This window comes from Salvelinus alpinus, chromosome 4, assembly GCF_045679555.1.
Source record: "Salvelinus alpinus chromosome 4, SLU_Salpinus.1, whole genome shotgun sequence".
Lineage (NCBI taxonomy): Eukaryota > Metazoa > Chordata > Actinopteri > Salmoniformes > Salmonidae > Salvelinus > Salvelinus alpinus.
The window spans coordinates 65,820,338-65,839,440 of NC_092089.1; the positions used below are offsets into that span (position 1 = coordinate 65,820,338).

At 46.7% G+C, this 19,103-nt stretch overlaps 1 protein-coding gene across 48 annotated transcripts in view; it reads right to left on the minus strand.

Moving 5' to 3' along the window:
• The window catches only part of LOC139574176 (protocadherin alpha-C2-like), a 305,452-nt gene that overhangs the window by 12,940 nt on the left and 273,409 nt on the right, over positions 1–19,103 (minus strand). For 40 of the 48 annotated variants that reach the window (XM_071398475.1, XM_071398452.1, XM_071398461.1 and 37 more), the window contains 2 exons: positions 18,629–18,687; positions 10,505–10,593 (listed from right to left, as the gene is read on the minus strand). In XM_071398475.1, the coding sequence (XP_071254576.1) occupies positions 10,505–10,593; positions 18,629–18,687 (148 nt within the window). The remainder of the gene's footprint in view (positions 1–10,504; positions 10,594–18,628; positions 18,688–19,103) is intronic. The other 8 variants (XM_071398497.1, XM_071398496.1, XM_071398498.1 and 5 more) reach the window with 1 other exon arrangement.

Consider the following 19,103-nt stretch of genomic DNA (forward strand, 5'->3'; position numbering starts at 1 on the left):
ACAGTTGCTGCTCCACCAAATGACCCAGCAGAATGGCCCCCAGTCTTAACAGACTTTATGAGGACTGAGTTGGTGCGCAGAGGTCCATTCAAACCAGGACTGGATTTTTCTGAGCTGGCTTTCATACTCAATCAAAAACAACGCTGTGTGTTGTTTTTCCTGTAAGCTCTTTTCTACAAAAGACTACAAAAGAATAAAGGAAGGCGTGAATGACTGGTCAAATATCAACGCCATTCTGAAACACCACGAGGGAAGTCCTGAACACACAAACAATATAAGTGGCGAGAACTTGATCTGCGCCTAAGTCGGGGACAGACTCTTGACCAGATACAAATGACAATTTTGGAGGCTGAAAGAAAGAGATGGCGGGATGTCCTTACACGTTTCATAAGTATCCCCCAGTCTCTGGCTGAAAGAAACCTAGCATGCAGGGGTTCATCAGACAAACTCTTCCAACCAGATAACGGAAACTTTCTAAAAGAGGTTGCATCACTGGAAGAATTTGACCTCGTTATGGAAAACCAGCTCAGCAAAATGAAAGATGGAGAGACACATGCTCATGACCTTGGGAAGTGCACACAGAATGCGCTGATACAGATTGTGAGTGACAAGATTTTGCAAGCAATAGTGACTCAAGTAAGAGCCTCAACGTACTTCTCCATTATCTTGGACTGTACACCTGACATTAGTCACCAGGAGCCAATGTCCATTATTCTGAGAAGCGTGGTTTTAAAGGGAAAGCCAGAGATCAAGGAGCACTTCCTTCGGCTTTGTGAATGTTGAGGTTACAACAGGCTTGAATATGTCCACCACTGTCATCTTAGATAAGATGAACGAGCTGAAGATTCCATTTGAAGATTGCAGAGGGCAAGCTTATGATAATGGGGCCAACATGAAGGGCAAGCACCAAGGAGTACAAGCCAGACTGCTCCCAAAAAATCGCAGAGCCTGCTCGTCCCATGCGGAGCATACACTCTAAACCTTGTCATTGCAGATGCTGCCAAATCTTCAAAATCTGCAGTTGGGTTTTTTGGGCGTGTGCAAAAGCTCTTCACCTTCTTTTCAGCTGGCCCACAAAGATGGAGTGTTTTGAAGAAACACGTGAACATAACTGTGAAGTCATGGAGTGACACAAATGGGAGAGTAGGCAATCAGGTATCAGGCTTCTGAGGTTCGGGATGCATTACTGGAAGCCAGACAGGCGATCAACGATCCTGTGGCCAAAGTGGCGGCACAAGCACTTGCAGGGGAATTCGGGTCCCACTGCTTCTTGATTTGCTGTGTCGTATGGTGTGAGATACTGACAATGACAAACAAGGTGAATACGCTCCTCCAATCCGCCTCAATGCAGTTGGATATCGCAGAGAATGTAATCTCATATGCAAAGGCCCTCACTACATACCGGGAAACTGGATTCTCTGAGGCCCAGACAACAGCCAAAAAGCATTTGTGAAGAAATGAATGTGGAGCCTGTTCTGAAAGACAAGAGACTGAGAAACAGCAAGAGGCATTTCAGCTACGAGGCTCCCGATGAACCAGTGACTGACGCACTGAAAAACCTTGAAGTCAACTACTTCAGCATTGTGGTCGACTCTGCTGTGACATCCATGGATGAGAGATTTGAAACACTCAACCAGGTGAAAACCACATATGGAGTGCTGCTGAACTTCAGTAGTGCCTCTCAGATGTCCAGTGAATCTGTAAAGAGTCCCTGTGTGGAAGTTGAAAACATCTGACCTTCAGAGATGACTGTGACATCAGTGGAATGGATCTGGCACACGAGATTCAAAATGTACCTGATCTGCCATCAGATAAGATGACTGCCTTTGAGCTGCTTTCCTTTCTCTGCGAGAAACACCTGGAGGAACTCTATATCCTCGCCTTTTGGATAGCCCGAAGAATTGCAGTCACCCTACCAGTATCAGTAGAATCGGCAGAGAGGAGCTTTTCAAAATGAAAGCTCATCAAAAGCTACCTGAGGTCTTCCATGTCACAGGAACGTTTGAGTGGTCTGGCCATCGTGAGCATAAATCATGACGTGGGGGAAACGCATGTCCTACGATGACATCATTGGTGACTTTGCCTCAAGAAAGTGCAGAAGAGGAATATTTTGATGGTAAGATTTTAATTCAAACATTCAAATGTTTACGCACTTAGTAACATTTAAGATTGTACGGCAGAAGTGCATTTGTGTAAATGACTGCTTAACTAACTATGTGACATATTTTCTCAATTTCTTCCAGACAGCCCAGATAGACCGGTGGCCATGCCGATGCTGAAAATGCCCAGGCTGTAGAGGGAACCAAAGTTAAACACACAGCTGTATAGGTTTTATTTGACTATTTTGAGACATATAGCTGCAGCCATTGCCTATAGGCTTATGTTTACATTGTACAGCCAAAGCTAACTGTATAATATTTTGAGGACTGGACTAATTACCAGGCAGCAGAGCCAAAGCTCAGTGTTATATTTAATTATTTTCTACTATTTCTTCTTTATGTTCATGTTAATATTCACTTATGTTAAGATTCTGTAGAAAATATTCTATTCAATAAATATTGTTTGTTTACACCTCATTCTGTTCCGTATAGATCTACTTATTCTTAGACCGACAGATGGAGCAAACTGTTTTAAAGGAGGGAGGAGCACTGGGTGTCAGGTGTGACTGTGTGCCAATGGCAAATGGTTGACATGGCTCACGGGTCAGGTAGGAGGGCCCCTTAGCAGAATTTTGCTTAGGGCCCCAGGGAGGTCAGGATCGGCTCTGACTGGGTCTGACTGCATGTCAAAATCCTGGTCAGAATGAATCCCTCCCACCTCTTCTTCTTCCACTTTCTGAATCCATTAATGCTTCCTTGTCTATATGTTTGGATGCATACTGCTTCCTGCCCTCAAGACTCAATATTGGGGGAAAACCTCCACTTTTCCTCCTCTTTGTTTTGATTGAGCCATGTCAATCAAACAGGAACAGGAAACCTGTCTGTGCTCCAATCATCTTTTTCCCCTCCCTCTCTCCCAGCGTCGCTCCCTCCCTCTCTGACCTGACCTTCTTCCTCTACTCCCCCTTCGTTCCCTCTACCCATCCCACTCTCCCTTCTCCCCACTCTTCACTCCCGCTCTTCCTCTCTCTCGCCTATCAGGAGGGCAACATAGGCACATGCCTCGCCCAGCACAGATCCACACACAACCACAACCTCTAAATCAAATCCCCCTCCCAAAAGTTTATTGGTCACGTACACAGATTTGCAGATGTTATCGCAGGTGCAGCGAAACGCTTGTGTTTCTAGCTCCAACGGTGCAGTAATACCTGGCAATACAATCTTTTAAATATAGTATATACATATAAATGGTGAAAGACAGTATGGACAGTATATGAGAAGAAAAGGTGTGTACAGCAGTAGTTATATAGGATGAGCCTGGACTTAGAATGCAGTATAGACAGATGAAGTGGGTAAAACAGTATGTACACATTATTAAAGGTGACCAGTGTTCAATGACTATGTACATAGGGCAGCAGTCTCTAAGGTGCAGGGTAGAGCCTTGTGGTAGCCGGCTAGAGCACTAACTAAGGTCCAGGGCAGGGTAGTGGGCGGAGGCAGGCTAGTGGTGACTGTTTAACAGTCTGATGGCCTGGAGATAGAAGATGTTTCTCAGTCTCTTGGTCCCAGCATGGATGCACCTCTACGGTCTCCTCCTTCTAGATCAGGGGTGGGCGACTCCAGTCCTCGAGGGCTTGATTGGTGTACAATTTTTCTCCATTCCTAGCAAACACAGCTGATCAAATTGCATTCTAAACTGACGATCATGATTAGGTGATTATTGGAGTCAGGCGTGTTAGCTGGGGCAAAACTGTGACACCAATCAGGCCCTCGAGGACTGGAGGACTGGCCCCCCCTTGTTCGAGATGGTAGCGGGTGAATAGTCCCGTGGTTCGGGTGGCTGAGGTCCTTAATGATCTTCTTGGCCTTCCTGTGAAACCAAGTGCTGTAGATGCCCTGGAGGGCAGGCAGTGTGCCCCCGGTGATGCGTTGGCCTGACCACACCACCCTCTGGAGAGCCCTGTGGTTGCGGATGGTGCAATTGCCGTACCAGGCGGTGCTACTACCCGACAGGATGCTCTCAATGGTGCATCTGCAGAAGTTTGTGAGTGTCTTAATAGCTAAGCATTTGCACCTTCATCACAATGCTGTCTGTGTGGGTGTACCATTGTAGGTTGTCAGTGATGTGCACGCAGAGGAACTTAAAGCTTTTGACCCTCTCCACTGTGGCCCTGTCAATGTGGATGGGGGCGTGCTCCCTCTGCTGTCTCCTGAAGTCCACAATTAGCCGATCGTTATGTTGATGTCGAGAGAGAGGTTATTTTCCTGGCACCACTCCACCAGGGCTCTCACCTCCTCCCTGTAGGCTATATCGTCGTTGTTGGCAATCAGGCCGACCACTGTTGTGTTGTCAGCAAACTTGATCATTGAGTTGGAGACTCAGGCAGTCATTGGTGAACAGGGAGTACAGGAGGGGCCTGAGCACTGTCTGATTTGTCGATGGCTGTTGCATTGGAAAAATCTCTCTCTCTCTTACTTGCCTCCCTTACTCACCCTTCCTCCCGCTCGAAGTCTCTCATTTCTTCTGACCTTTCGTCTAATCTAGCGTGAAACCTGGTCCAGCAAACACCCGTCCCTTCCAGTGATTGATAGAGCGTTAATTATGCCAATCACTGTTATGGCAACGTTATTATGATTGGAAATTAAACAGCTTGTCAATCACTGTTCATTAAGAGGCACATTAGTGATGTGAAGGATTCATTTTACACTGGGATGACCACAGCATAACACCCTCTCTGTATATGTGTATCTCTCTCTGTTGTGTTTCTACATTTCTGAGTCTCTTCCTCTTCCTCTCTGTCTTTACCAAAGATCAGAATCATAGCCCAACACACTCCAAGTATTTCAGAACTTATACATAAACGTGTATTATTTTTCTCTCAGAAACAAATATCCAAAGCAATACACTCCTCTAATGTAGCCTAACTCTCTGTCTCTCTCTCTCCATCTCTCTCTCCGTCTGTCTGTCTCTCCGTCTGTCTCTCCGTCTGTCTCTTTCTCTCTCCGTCTGTCTGTCTCTCTCCGTCCGTCTGTCTCTCTCCGTCCGTCTGTCTCTCTCCGTCTGTCTCTCCGTCTGTCTCTCCGTCTGTCTCTCCGTCTGTCTCTCCGCCTGTCTCGCCGTCTCTCTCGCCATCTCTCTCGCCATCTCTCTCGCCATCTCTCTCTCCGTCTGTCTCTCTCTCCGTCTGTCTCTCTCTCCGTCTGTCTCTCTCTCCGTCTGTCTCTCTCCGTCTGTCTCTCTCCGTCTGTCTCTCTCTCCGTCTGTCTCTCTCTCTGTCTGTCTCTCTCTCTCTCCGTCTGTCTCTCTCTCTCTCCGTCTGTCTCTCTCTCTCCTTCTCTCTCTCCTTCTCTCTCTCTCTCTCTCTCTAACTCTCTGTGCATGTCTCCCTTTTTCTCTCTGCTGACCAAGGTTTTCACAGTGACTTAAAATCATCCAGGAGCTCCACGATCCATCGGCCGCTTGAGCAGAAGCACAGTGGAGCGCAGTGCAGGGTTACATAATGAAGGAAGGAGGAGGAGAAGAGAGGACGAGGAGGAAGAGAGAGAAGAAGAGGAGAGAGAGGAAGTACAGGGATGCGGGTATGAAATGCGATCCACCCAGAAAGGCAGAAAAACTGCAACTAAAAATCCTGAAGGTGCAGATTTGTTTTAGAGAGGGAGAGGTGCCGCAGTGCAAGAAGATAATGGGTTGTTATGATAGCAAATCAAATGATTCTTATTGGTCACATACACATATGTAGCAGATTGTTATTGCGGGTGTAGTGAAACGCTGGGACCCCACCCTTCACTATCAAAACAGCTGCGCTCCGTGTGTGTGTGACTGTGTGTGCATACGTGTGCATGCGTGAGTGCGTGTGCGACTGTGTATTATGAGGACAGAAACCCTAAGCGATACTGCTGTCTCTTCAAAACCTAATTGTTATTCGTGCATCTGTATTTTTCTGCCTGTGCCTCGGTAGTGACAGGAGTATATGTGTGTCTGCATGAATCACCATATATTCCCCTGACTGGTAACGGCAACATGAAGGAGCAAGTGTACGTGTGTGTGTAAAAATAAACTATGGCGACTGGTTGTGTGTTTTTTTTTTAATGAGAAATTACAGTACGTGTTGGTGACAGTGATTGCGTGTTTTTCTTCACTGTGTGTGTGTGTGTGTACACCTTGAAGTGTGATGCCCAGACGGATCATGTGACAGATGGTAGAGACAAGCTCTCCCAAGAGACCGTCCTCAACAGCCTCACAAAGAGGTGCCACTGCCACTGTGTGTGTGTGTGTGTGTGTGTGTGTGTGTGTGTGTGTGTGTGGTGTGTGTCTCATCTAAATGAGAGCAGTGCTACTAATGAGGATGATATAGTCATTAACAGTGACATGACTGTTAGCAGACTATTAGAAACGGATTTATTCTAAGTGAAGCAGAGAGAGAGAGAGAAAGGGTGAGAAAGAGAGGGGGAGTGAGATAGAGAGAAAAAGAGGGGGGGTGAGAGAGAAAGGGAAGGCGAGAGGGAGGGTGAGAAAAGAAACAGAGGCAGAAAATGAAATGGTGAGGGGCAGAAATTAAACAAAAAAGAAGGACAGACAGAGATAGAAAGTCTGCGAAGATCGGAAGGAAGGAGGTGGAGGAGGGGAGGAAAAAAGAGAAGAGGGGAGGCATTTTTGGATGAGCAAAGAGGAACAACTTGGTCTAGGCTTCCCCTCCTGAGTTGGCTCTCCGCCCCAGGCAGGTTCCAGAGAGTTCTATCCAGCAGACCTACCCACATAACAATACTACCACCACAGAGCCTCTGCTTGAGCAACTGAAAGCAGCATCCTCAACCCTCCATCTCTGCATTCATCAAATTAGAATTCTACGCCTCCACCCTCCCCTAATCTAACCCAACAACGTGCTGTGGTCATATGGTTGGACTCCAGGAGGTTGAATAAGGGAGAGGGACACAGGATGGACCACCTGCCGTGGAGCTTATTTCCGGAGGAGGGCAGGGCCCACCCCTTTCTCTCCTTCTTTCACCCTTCCTCCCCCTCTCTTGCCCTTTCTACCCCTTCTCCCTCATCCGCTGTCCTCCGTTTGCCTCGTCAGGTGCAAGCTGCTGTTGACTCCTGTCCCCCCTCATCAAATCAGGCTTGTGTGTGTGTGTGTGTGTCCCTGTCATCAAATAGAGCAGTGATGCATACAGACCTGCAATAAACCTGCCTCCACCTCTGCAGTACAGCACGGCCCTGTGTATGTAGGTCAGTCTCCCTCTCTAACTCTCTCCTTCCCTCTCTCCTTCCCTCTCTCCTTGTTTCCCCTCGCCATGCCCTCCTCAGACCATTTCTAGCTAACACAACCTCTCCCTCTTTTCTATCCAACGCTTGTTTTTTTTTATTTGACCAGCAGCCACCTCCCTATTTCTCTCTATTCACCTGCGTAGCTTCAACCTCACAGCCCACTCACGTCCACATCTCCATCTCTCTCTCTCCCTCCGTAATGGTCTTCTTACACCCTCTCTCCGCTCTCTTCATCTCTCTCTCTCTCTTCATCTCTCTTTCTCTCTCTTCATCTCTCTCGACACTCAGTTCAGGGCTATGAATGGTTGCCGGGGAAACTGCATCCTCCAGTGAAGCGGTAGGACTTGGGCGTCACAGCGACAGTGCTGATGGAGAATAATGCTGTGAGCTTTCTCTCTCTCTCTCTCTCCCTCATTTTCTCTCGCTCTCCGAGTCAACCACTCTCCCCTAGCAACACACTCTCCCCTAGCAACAGCAGCCTCATACCCCCTCCATCCCTCTCTCCCTCCCCCTCTCCCTCTCTCCCCTTTTCACTCTCTGCCTCTGTCTCTTTTTTCCAACTCATTGTCACACTCTCCCCCTTCTCTCCCAGTCCCCCCATCCCTCTCTTCCCTCCTTTCCTCTCTCCCTCTCTTCCCTCTCACTGCTCTCCATTTCTCCTCTCCTTCCTTTCACTCTGGCTCTACATTTCTCCCTCTCCTTCTCTTTTCTTCCCTCTACCATTTTTTCCCCAGGGGATTGTTCAGATCCAGTACAGCCCTCTGTGAATCCCTGTGCGTGCCCCTGCTTTAGAAAGAGAGCCGTGAAATGGCGGGATGGATGGAAGCAGAGAGGAGAGTAATAGAGTTAGGCAGCATGCAGAATCCTGATTTCATTAATGTGAGTCTGTTAATCTGGGCGTAGGCTGGACTCCATCTGTCATACCAGGAGTTGCACACAAAGCAGGGAGCGAACACACACACACACACACACACACACACACACACACACACACACACACACACACACACACACACACACACACACACACACACACACACACACACACACACACACACACACACACAGTCACTCTTTCTCATACATAAAAATACATACACACACTCCTACACAAACACACATATCCGCAGCAAACCACCCTGACGAAAACACGGGGGAAGAAGCAGGGGCGTAGTCTACAGCTGTGGCTCTTTGTCTCACATCTAACAGAGAGCAAATAGACTCTGTCAGACGACACACACAAACCCACCCTGCAGTTGTAACAATCGACACAACACCTCTCCTCTCTCACGCTGCAGCAATATATAAAAGTTACTTCAGGTCCTAAACCTGCAGAAAGCAGACAGGCAACAACTGACTCACTGATCATTAGACCAGGAGATGACTCATTCAATGAGTGTTATCATACTGGACAGATCCAGCTGTGTCCCTGTCTACATCTTCGCCGTTACAACTTCCTGACATTTTTCAAATCTGGTCAATTGAATCATTCTACATCCTAACATTTGCCATTAGACTTTTTTTGGACTCCATCCCCATTATTCCAAACCCCCAACGTTCATGCCCAGACGGCACTGCTTCATTTAGCATCAATCTCTTTACTTTAACTCCCTCCCCCATTAAAATCCATCCATACCCCTTACTCTGTCGATCCCAGTATACACCCTCCCCATCCTGTCACCCCTTTCCACAACCCCTTAGTCAACCCTACCCATAAAGACTGGCATCTCCACCTATTCAGTTTCCCTCCACTCACCACCCCCCTGCTCAAGGCTGCAACTCCTCAGTCTGGGCAAGAAATCGATTAAAAAGCGGGGAAGGCAGAGTGTGTGAGTGAGTGAGTGAGTGAGTGAGAGAGAGAGAGAGAGAGAGAGAGAGAGAGAGAGAGAGAGAGAGAGAGAGAGAGAGAGAGAGAGAGAGAGAGAGAGAGAGAGAGAGAGAGAGAGAGAGAGAGAGAGAGAGAGAGAGAGAGAGAGAGAGAGAGAGAGAGAGAGAGAGAGAGAGAGAGAGAGAGAGAGAGAGAGAGAGAGAGAGAGTGTGTGTGGGCAGTTAGTCAGGCTGTCTATAATGGACAGAGAGTCGGGTCATTCTCTACATACCTTAATTACAACAAATCACCTTCCTATCTACTCAGTCAATTGCACTGTCATCCTTCTCTTCCTGTGTCCATCCATCTCTCTCCCACCCCTTTCTATCTCTCTGTATCCTCCACAATGTCTTCACGTTCCACTCCTCTCTTGTTACTCGCCCCTCCCTCCCTCCCTCCCTCCCTCCCTCCCTCCCTCCCTCCCTGGACCCTGCTACATAACACATTCCAGCTGAGTTCCTCTCCACCCAAACACGTCTGTTCCGGAAGGTGCTGACCTTGAGTCAGATGTTAATGCTTCTTGTGCGGTCATAATCAGTATGCTAATGAGGTAGAGAGCAGCCGAGAGCAGGGAGCCACGACCCGTTTCATCATCCGAGAAGTACAGAAGTGACAAGAACAGTCACCAGGGTTACGAGACGTGGGGGACGAATGTGATTTTTGTTTAAAAAAAATCACATTCGATGGGGTGTGTATGGGAGAGCGAAAGAGAGAGAGAGAGAGACTGCTAAGAGGAAGAATGTAATCAGAGTTGTGTTCATGGTTAATATGGGTCTGTGTTGATGTCTCTGAGTCCCAGCTCTCTAAGCCTCTGTAAACAACCTGATGTTTATCAGGTCATCTACTCTGTTGACTCTGGACTCCTTTCTCTCTCTCTCTCTCTCTCTCTGTTGTTCTCCGGTCCCTCTCTTCCTGTTACGGATACCAATCTCCACCCACAGAACAGTGCCATTTCATCTCTGAGTGGATAAGGGCAGTGAGCAGGAGTCAGGGCGATGGAGAACCTGGACTCTCCCTTTGGTTATGCCGTAGTTGGTCTGGATTACACTGTGCCAGTCAAAGTCGGAGGTAGTCTGAGTTAGTCTGAGTTGGCCTAAACTGGTCTGGATTGTCCTTGGGTAGGTCTGGCTTAGCTAGTCTGGGTTGGTTTTTGATAGTCTGAGTTGTTCTGCATTGGCCTGGGTTGCTCAGGGTCTTAGTCTGATTGTATTCTGCTCTGGTCTGGTCAGGGTCAGAGCGGTTCAGTGTGTGGTGTACTGGCCTGGCTCTTACCTCCGGCGGCGCTAGACACGGTCGGCCAGTTCTGGACCAGAACCCCCTGTGCTCCCTGCATCACCGACGACTCCTCCATGTGCACCGAGCTGGAACACAACACACACACCCTCTGAGGTTACACACTGGAGAAACATCCCAACACACCCTCTGAGGTTACACACTGGAGAAACATCCCAACACACACACCCTCTGAGGTTACAAACTGGAGAAACATCCCAACACACACACCCTCTGAGGTTACACACTGGAGAAACATCCCAACACACACACCCTCTGAGGTTACACACTGGAGAAACATCCCAACACACACATTTTCAGAGGTTACAGAGTCTAGAGCAATATAACACACACACACACACACACAGTCTGATGGTACAGTATATATTGAGACAGTTTCTCTCATAAATACACACACAAACACACCCTTTCACTCTCAAACACATCACACACACGTTTTCTGGGTGAACTCCATTATATTCTCTATCACAGGGCCATAAAGCAGCAGCAGCTATAAGCTTCTGTGGACCCAGTCGTCTCTCGCTCTACAAGTTTCCTATAATACAGAGCATTACTAAATTAAGCCATGGTAGGAAACCACAGTGTGTGTGTGTGTGTGTGTGTGTGTGTGTGTGTGTGTGTGTGTGTGTGTGTGTGTGTGTGTGTGTGTGTGTGTGTGTGTGTGTGTGTGTGTGTGTGTGTGTGTGTGTGTGTGTGTGTGTGTGTGTGTGTACACAGTCAGTAGCAGGGATCTCAGGATGGGGGTCAGACCAATTCTATCTCAGGAACTCAAATGGGCCCCTGGATTAGGATTAAACAGTAGTCACCCTGCATATTCACACCGCTCCCTGGATTAGGGATTACAGATGGGTGCTCTAACATTTTCACACCCACCCCAAGGATTTCAGCAACCCTCCCACTAAAATGTATTGAGCTCTGCAGTGTTAAAACAGCGACAGGCTGCTGCCAAAATACAGCAAATAAACAGAACCTTAAACGCACGCGCACGCGCACACGCACACGCACACACACACACACACACCATAAATGTAAGGTATGAGATTCCACAAAATCTTAATGTCCTCTATTCAAACTATGGTTACGTGTTTTAATCATGAAAAGGGTTCAGGTACATTTCATGTCGCTTTTGAAACAATCTGCATGTTCCACTATCATTTATCCAATAAGGGCAGCACCTTTTTCCATAGTGAGATGCAGAGCAGGGTTTTAACTGAGGGTTAGAAAAACACTATCTAGACCTTCTCTTTATTGTGTTAGCAGATATTACATCAAATCAAATGTATTCTTAATGCCCTTTTTACATCAGCAGAAACCCAGCCTAAAACCCCCAAAAGCGAGCAATGCGGATGTAGAAGCACGGTGGCTCGGAAAAACTCCCTAGAAAGGCAGAAACCTAGGAAGAAACCTTAAGAGGAACCAGGGGTGACTGAAACCCACAGGCAGAGCTAACAACGCGGAGAGCGCTGTGTGTTTGCATGGATACATGCTAAATGCACACAGTCTCCCGATATCAACCCGTTCATATGGTTCTAAGGCGGTGCTCTCCCTCTTTCAATCCCCCTGCATTGCTACTATTCCATGTTTAATCCCCCTCTTTTTCTCCTCCCCTTTGACCCTGCCTGGAAAACTGGGTCTCGCAAAGTTTAGTCTCACAGAGGTCAGATGAGAAGAGAACCATTCCCCCACTTCAGCCGGAGTCCCTTTCTCTGTCTCTCTCTCGCTGTATTTCTCTCTCTGGCCCACACACACATACTTGGAAGTGTCCAATATGTGATTGAATACTCGATCCCATAACACAATATACTGCAAAATGTCAGAGGTGGAACACAAGGACATTTTCTCCATAGGGTAAAAGTGAAGCTATTGAAATAAATAATAGTTGAACATGTAAGAGAGACAGGCGGAAGGGAAAGCGTGTGGGAGGAGGCAGGAGTATTGCCACCATTTTAGTTGCACTTCTTCTCCAGGCTCTTCACACACTGTCTGGCCGTCCGCGTGCACACATGTGTATGTGCGTATGTGTGCGGGTGTATGTGTGAGCGTGTTCACACCCAAGGTCAGGCAATCACAGCTCAGTCCCTATCCTCTCCTCGCTCTTCTGCCATCTGATTCGCACTCTCTCCCCCTCACCCATTCTCTCTTTATTCATTTCTCCCTTCCCCCTCTCCCTCCCTTTCTTTCTTTGCAATTTTTCACGCCTCTGCCATCTCTATTCCATCAGCTGTATTGAAATGTGTGTGTGTGTTGTGTGTGTAAAGGTCCTCCTGTCTTTTTGTAGTGGTATAAGGAGATGAATAGAGATTTGGCAGGGTGGCCATTTTAAGTGCTGTGTAGAGCTGGAGTCATCCAGATTCACTGATCAATTATTAATGGGGAACACTGGACCGAAAGCATGTTCCTACAGCTAATGCCTGTATCTGTTTCTCTCTCGTTGTCAGTGACGTGTATTCATGGATGCCAAGGGAAGCCAGGCTTCCCCCCAAAAAATGACCAAGAAAAAAAAGAAACAAAATAATGTATCTTTCTTCTCTTTGTGTTTCATAATTTTCCTTCAATTCACAAGAGGTTGAATGTATATCACCGGAGAAAGGATCCGAGTGAGCAAAACAGCGTCCCTCTGTCTCTGTATGTGTAGGCCATCGCTGTGATGCTGTCTGGTCATAAAGAGTATGACATTGTTGCCGCCTGTAGCACTGAATGCAGGGAAGCCAGCGAGCATTTGGCATCCCTTGATAATTAAAAAGATAATAATAATAGCCAATCATCGCTGAGCTAAACTGAGCTAGTGTCAAGGGAAGCCAGTTTTGATTTGGCTTCTTTGTCATCACATCAAGAGAAATCCGTAATTGACAGAAACAACTTGAATTGTTGCATCTTGTTGTGTTGCTGTCCTCCGGTGGCTAGCTAGCTAGCTAAATTTGTCCTTTTCTGAAATTAGCAATGGATGGATAGGGATTTGGACATGTGGTTTTACTTAATTTTCCCTGCTAGCCAATGATTATAATGGTGATTTTGATCCAACCACATATTCATATTGTGCCCCTGGATTGAGAGGATGGAAGTTCAATATGTAGCTAGATGTAGAAGGCTAATGTTAACTAGCTAACGTTGCCCATGAAAGGACGTTAGGCTAGCGAGCAAGCATTTTAGCCAGGTAGCCTAGGACAACAACAAAAAAAGCTTGTACTGTATGATAAAGTGATAGACCGTTTAGTCAACATGAAAGAGGAGGGTGTAGGGTGAGCCAACATGTTTCTTCTACTTGCACACACGACACACAAATCAGATCCAAGGACAGCCACATCATATTTATCTTACGTTGATTGGACTACATTGTTTTTGGTATCTTTAATTTGTCACTGTATTAGACCAAGCATAGGCGATCTGATGATGTTAAAATGTTGAAGATGAAATGGTGCTGGAATAGTGGAGGCATCTCCTGTTTTCTTTGCGACTTGCGGTAACTCTCTGTGGTTCTAAATCAATAGTTGTTTAGTGGTCTGAAAATGTCGGAAACATTAACTCGCTTGACCACGCTGTAGGTCATGTAACTGTTTGTTACATGCAATATGTTTTCTGGACTTCACAGGACAGAGGTTGTACTCCGGCTTTGTAACGAAATAAAGGTGTGGTTAAATGTATTCTGCCAATGGGGCTTCTTATTGTCTCAGCCTTAGGCCTATACATCATGATGTCAAGGCATATGAACTAACAGGTTACAGAGCAAATAATACAATTATCACAACACATAGGTTGCAATATGGCTTTTTTTTCCTGGTTTGGCTTCCCCGGGGATTTTACACACGCACCGCTATTGCTCATTGTCTCACTATCTCCTTGTGTCCATGTAAATGTCTCTTTGTCTTTCTGAAAGACAATCAGCCTGCCTGTCTGTCTGGCTGATGGTTAGTTCATCCCATCACTTCTCACCCCCCTGCTGCTCCCCCATGGACATTCCCAAACGGACTCTTACATTTACATTACATTTAAGTCATTTAGCAGACGCTCTTATCCAGAGCGACTTACAAATTGGTGCATTCACCTTATGATATCCAGTGGAACAACCACTTTACAATAGTGCATCTAACTCTTTTAAGGGGGGGGGGGTTAGAAGGATTACTTTATCCTATCCTAGGTATTCCTTAAAGAGGTGGGGTTTCAGGTGTCTCCGGAAGGTGGTGATTGACTCCGCTGACCTGGCGTCGTGAGGGAGTTTGTTCCACCATTGTGGTGCCAGAGCAGCGAACAGTTTTGACTGGGCTGAGCGGGAACTGTACTTCCTCAGAGGTAGGGAGGCGAGCAGGCCAGAGGTGGATGAACGCAGTGCCCTTGTTTGGGTGTAGGGCCTGATCAGAGCCTGAATGTACGGAGGTGCCGTTCCCCTCACAGCTCCGTAGGCAAGCACCATGGTCTTGTAGCGGATGCGAGCTTCAACTGGAAGCCAGTGGAGAGAGCGGAGGAGCGGGGTGACGTGAGAGAACTTGGGAAAGTTGAACACCAGACGGGCTGCGCCTCTTACCCTGTTCCCACAGTTGTAAATATGCATATTATTATTATCTTTATTTTGTCTCATTCACTTTTTAAAAAATTCTCTTGGTTTTTAATTGAACCTGCTCTGTTGGAGCCAAGAGCATAAGATTTACACTGTACCCTGCAAATACCATGAAATAATCTATCTATCTATAGTTTCTCCCATTCTTCTCTGCAGATCCTCTCAAACTCTGTCAGGTTGGATGGGGAGCGTCGCTGCACAGCTATTTTAAACTCTCCAGAGATGTTCGATCGGGTTCAAGTCCGGGCTCTGGCTGGGCCACTCAAGGACATTCAGAGACTTGTCCTGAAGCCACTCCTGCGTTGTCTTGGCTGTGTGCTTAGGGTCATTGTCCTGTTGGAAGGTGAACCTTCGCCCCAGTCTGAAGTGCTGAGCGCTCTGGAGCAGGTTTTCATCAATAATCTCTCTGTACTTTGCTCCGTTAATCTTTCTCTCGATCCTGACTAGTCTCCCAGTCCCTGCCACTGAAAAACATTCCACAGTGTGATGCTGCCACCACCATGCTTCACCGTATGGATGGTGCCAGGTTTCCTCCAGACACTTGGCATTCTGGCCAAAGATTTTCAATCTTGGTTTCATCAGACCAGAGAATCTTGTTTCTAATGGTCTGAGAGTCCTTTAGGTGCCTTTTGGCAAACTCCAAGCAGGTTGTCATGTGCCTTTTACTGAGGAGTGGCTTCTATCTGGGCACACTACCACAAAGGCCTGATTGGTGGAGTGCTGTGGAGATGGTCATCCTTCTGGAAGGTTCTCCGATCTCCACAGAGGAACTCTGGAGCTCTGTCAGAGTGACCATCGGGTTCTTGGTCACCTCCCTGACCAAGGTCCTTCTCTCCCGATTGCTCAATTTGGCCAGCCAGCCAGCTCTAGGGAGAGTCTTGGTGGTTACAAACTTCTTCCATTTAAGAATGATGGAGGCCACTGTGTTGTTGGGGACCTTCAATGCTGCAGAAATGTTTTGGTACCCTTTCCCAGATCTGTGCCTCGACATAATCCTGTCTCAGAGCTCTACGGACAATTTCTTCGACCTCATGGCTTGGTTTTTGCTCTGAAATGCCCTGTCAACTGTGGGACCATATACAAACAGGTGTGTGCTTTTCCAAATCATGTCCAATCAACTGAATTTACCACAGGTGGACTCCAATCAAGTTGTAGAAACATCTCAAGGATGATCAATGGAATCAGGATGCACCTGACCTCAATTTCAAGTCTCATAGCAAAGGGTCTGAATACTTATGTAAATAAGGTATTTCTGTTTTTTATTTTTAATAAATTGGCAAACATTTCTATCTCTCTCTTTGCCTGTCATTATTACAACTAGTGCAGTAAAAATGAACCCATAGACATGCTAGCCTCTAGCTAAGCGGGGTTCGTAATTACAGAGAAATAGATTTAGGGCTGTAAAACTAACTAGGTCAAAATCATTACTCAAGTGCATTGCTGTTTGGGGTATACACTCAAAATGTCTCAGAATGTTTCAAACAAACTGTAATCTCAGTAGAGTATAAATAGATCAGTCAACAGCTCAAATTTAGGGAGGGAGGGGAAGAGAGAGGAGGAGGGATGGATAAAGGGCTCCATGCTAAAGTGACAAGAGCGATTTAATGTATTAAAATGATTTGCTCAAGCACATTAACTCTCATTAAACCCTGCTGTAATTATGAGGGAATCTGTGTAACACCAATGACACTCAGATGTTAAACTTGTATTAATCTGACACACAGACACACATACACACACGAGACAGACACATTAAACAATAAATGATAAACCATAAAACAATGACAAATACACACACACACTGACCCTGATGAACCATGTCTCTGGACAGACAGACAGACAGACGTTGTTTACAGGGAGCTGTGAAAGCGTTGTCCATTCTGTCATCTCTCATGTCCCTCATCACTGCCGCAGTGCTGTCTGCCATGGCCAGAGGGAAAGACTTCTATGTGTGTGTGTGTGTGTGTGTGTGTGTGTGTGTGTGTGTGTGTGTGTGTGTGTGTGTGTGTGTGTGTGTGTGTGTGTGTGTGTGTGTGTGTGTGTGTGTGTGTGTGTGTGTGTGTGTGTGTGTGTGTGTGTGTATATTTGTGAGTGTTTGTGAGGGGCGGTGGCCGATGACCTACTTCTGTTTTTCCCCAACGGAGGGACTGGTCCGCCAGTCATCCTCAGTTCATGAGATCGGTACTGCAGCAGAGCAGTGTGTGTGTTTGCGGGGGTACTATGAGATTACCTGGCCGCAGTGCAGTGCAGTGGGTGATGTGGTTCGCCTGGCTACCCCTGGCTCATTAAGGCTGGCTCTGCTCGTTAACTTAGCCCCTCCCTCTCATTAGCATGCTCCTCGTTTGGGTCAAGCCCAGACAATCCCAGAGCAGCTAGTGGCCCAATGGCTCATGGGTAATGTGATCCCTGTGTTGTGTTGCGCATTCACAATGCCATATTTCCGCCCAACTGCCCTCCCTTCCATCTCTCTCTCCATCCCCCTCTCTCTCTCTCCATCCCTCCGTCTGTCCCCTCAGTCTATCACTGACACCCTGATTACCCCTCGCTCTCTGTCTATCTACTACTGTCTAACAACCAAGCTAATAGAATACTGTAGAACAGATGCTATATAAATAGGATAATATCTAGTTTAATAGTAATGTATTGTGGTATTTGGTATTTTATTAGGATCCCCATTAGCTGTTGCAAAAGCAGCAGCTACTCTTCCTGGGGTCCACACAAAACATGAAACATAATACAGAATGACATAATACAGAACATCAATAGACAAGAACAGCTCAAAGACAGAACTACGTATGTATTTTTTTAAAGGCACACGTAGCCTACATATCAATGAACACAAACAAACTGTCTGGTCAAATAGGGGAGAGGCGTTGTGCCGCGAGGTGTTGCTTTATCTGGGTTTTGAAACCAGGTTTGCTGTTTATTTTAGCAATATGAGATGGGAGGAAGTTCCATGCAATAAGGGCTCTATATAATACTGTTTGTTTTCTTGAATTTGTTCTGGTTTTGGGGACTGTGAAAAGACCCCTGGTGGCATGTCTGGTGGGATAAGTGTGTGTGTCTGATCTGTGTGTAAATTGACTATGCAAACAATTTGTGATTTTCAAAACATTCTTGTTTCTTATAAAAAGAAGAAGCGATGCAGTCAGTCTCTCCTCAACTCTTAGCTATTTATATCAGCCCTCTGATTACAATTAAGAGCCAAACATGCCGCTTTGTGTTGGGCCAGCTGCAGCTTAACTAGGTCTTTCCTTGCAGCACTGGACCACAAGACTGGACAACAATCAAGATTAGACAAAACTTGCTTTTTTGGAGTGTGGCTGACTCCGAAGGAAAATCTTCTGTTGTGCTATAGGGTTTGGTATCCATTTGAATTAGACAAGCGGCAATGTGAGTAGTACTTCTAGTGGAGGGGAATGGGTAAAGTAACATATGATTTATGAGGGTTTAAAAGGAATGGAATGCCGGTGAATTATGAATCACGAAGTAACATTCTAATGGACAGTGGGCACCTTCTGAGGTAGGGTAAAAAAGTTCTATGTGCTTACCTCTGCATCCCAGCCCTAAGTGAAGCAGAGTAACGCCAGTCTGAATTGGGTACCTTGGGCTGCAAGAGAGACAGAGAGAAATGGATTGGAGTCTTAGGTACTGAAAGAGATCACACAGGCAAAACCTAATATCTTCTCATGAATAAGTCATGGCGTGAAGTACATGCACACACATATATGCACAAACACTCATCATGAAGGCAACAGCTTGCCTCTGACTGTGGAGAGAAATGAGTGACGAGTTGTGCTGGACCTCCCCTGCTCCCCTCCCCTCTTCCCCTCCTCCCTGTCCTCTGTGAGAGTGATGACTTTGAGAGATACGCCTGTTCAGTGCCCAGACCAGACCGGTCCCCTGACCCTGCCTCTCTGCCACGCTCCATCAGGTCACCCCTTTCCTGGGTCAAACCACTCAGCTTCAGGGGATACGCTCCGTTACAATGGCGACCCAACGGAATTCTCACATCGCTGTTTTTGT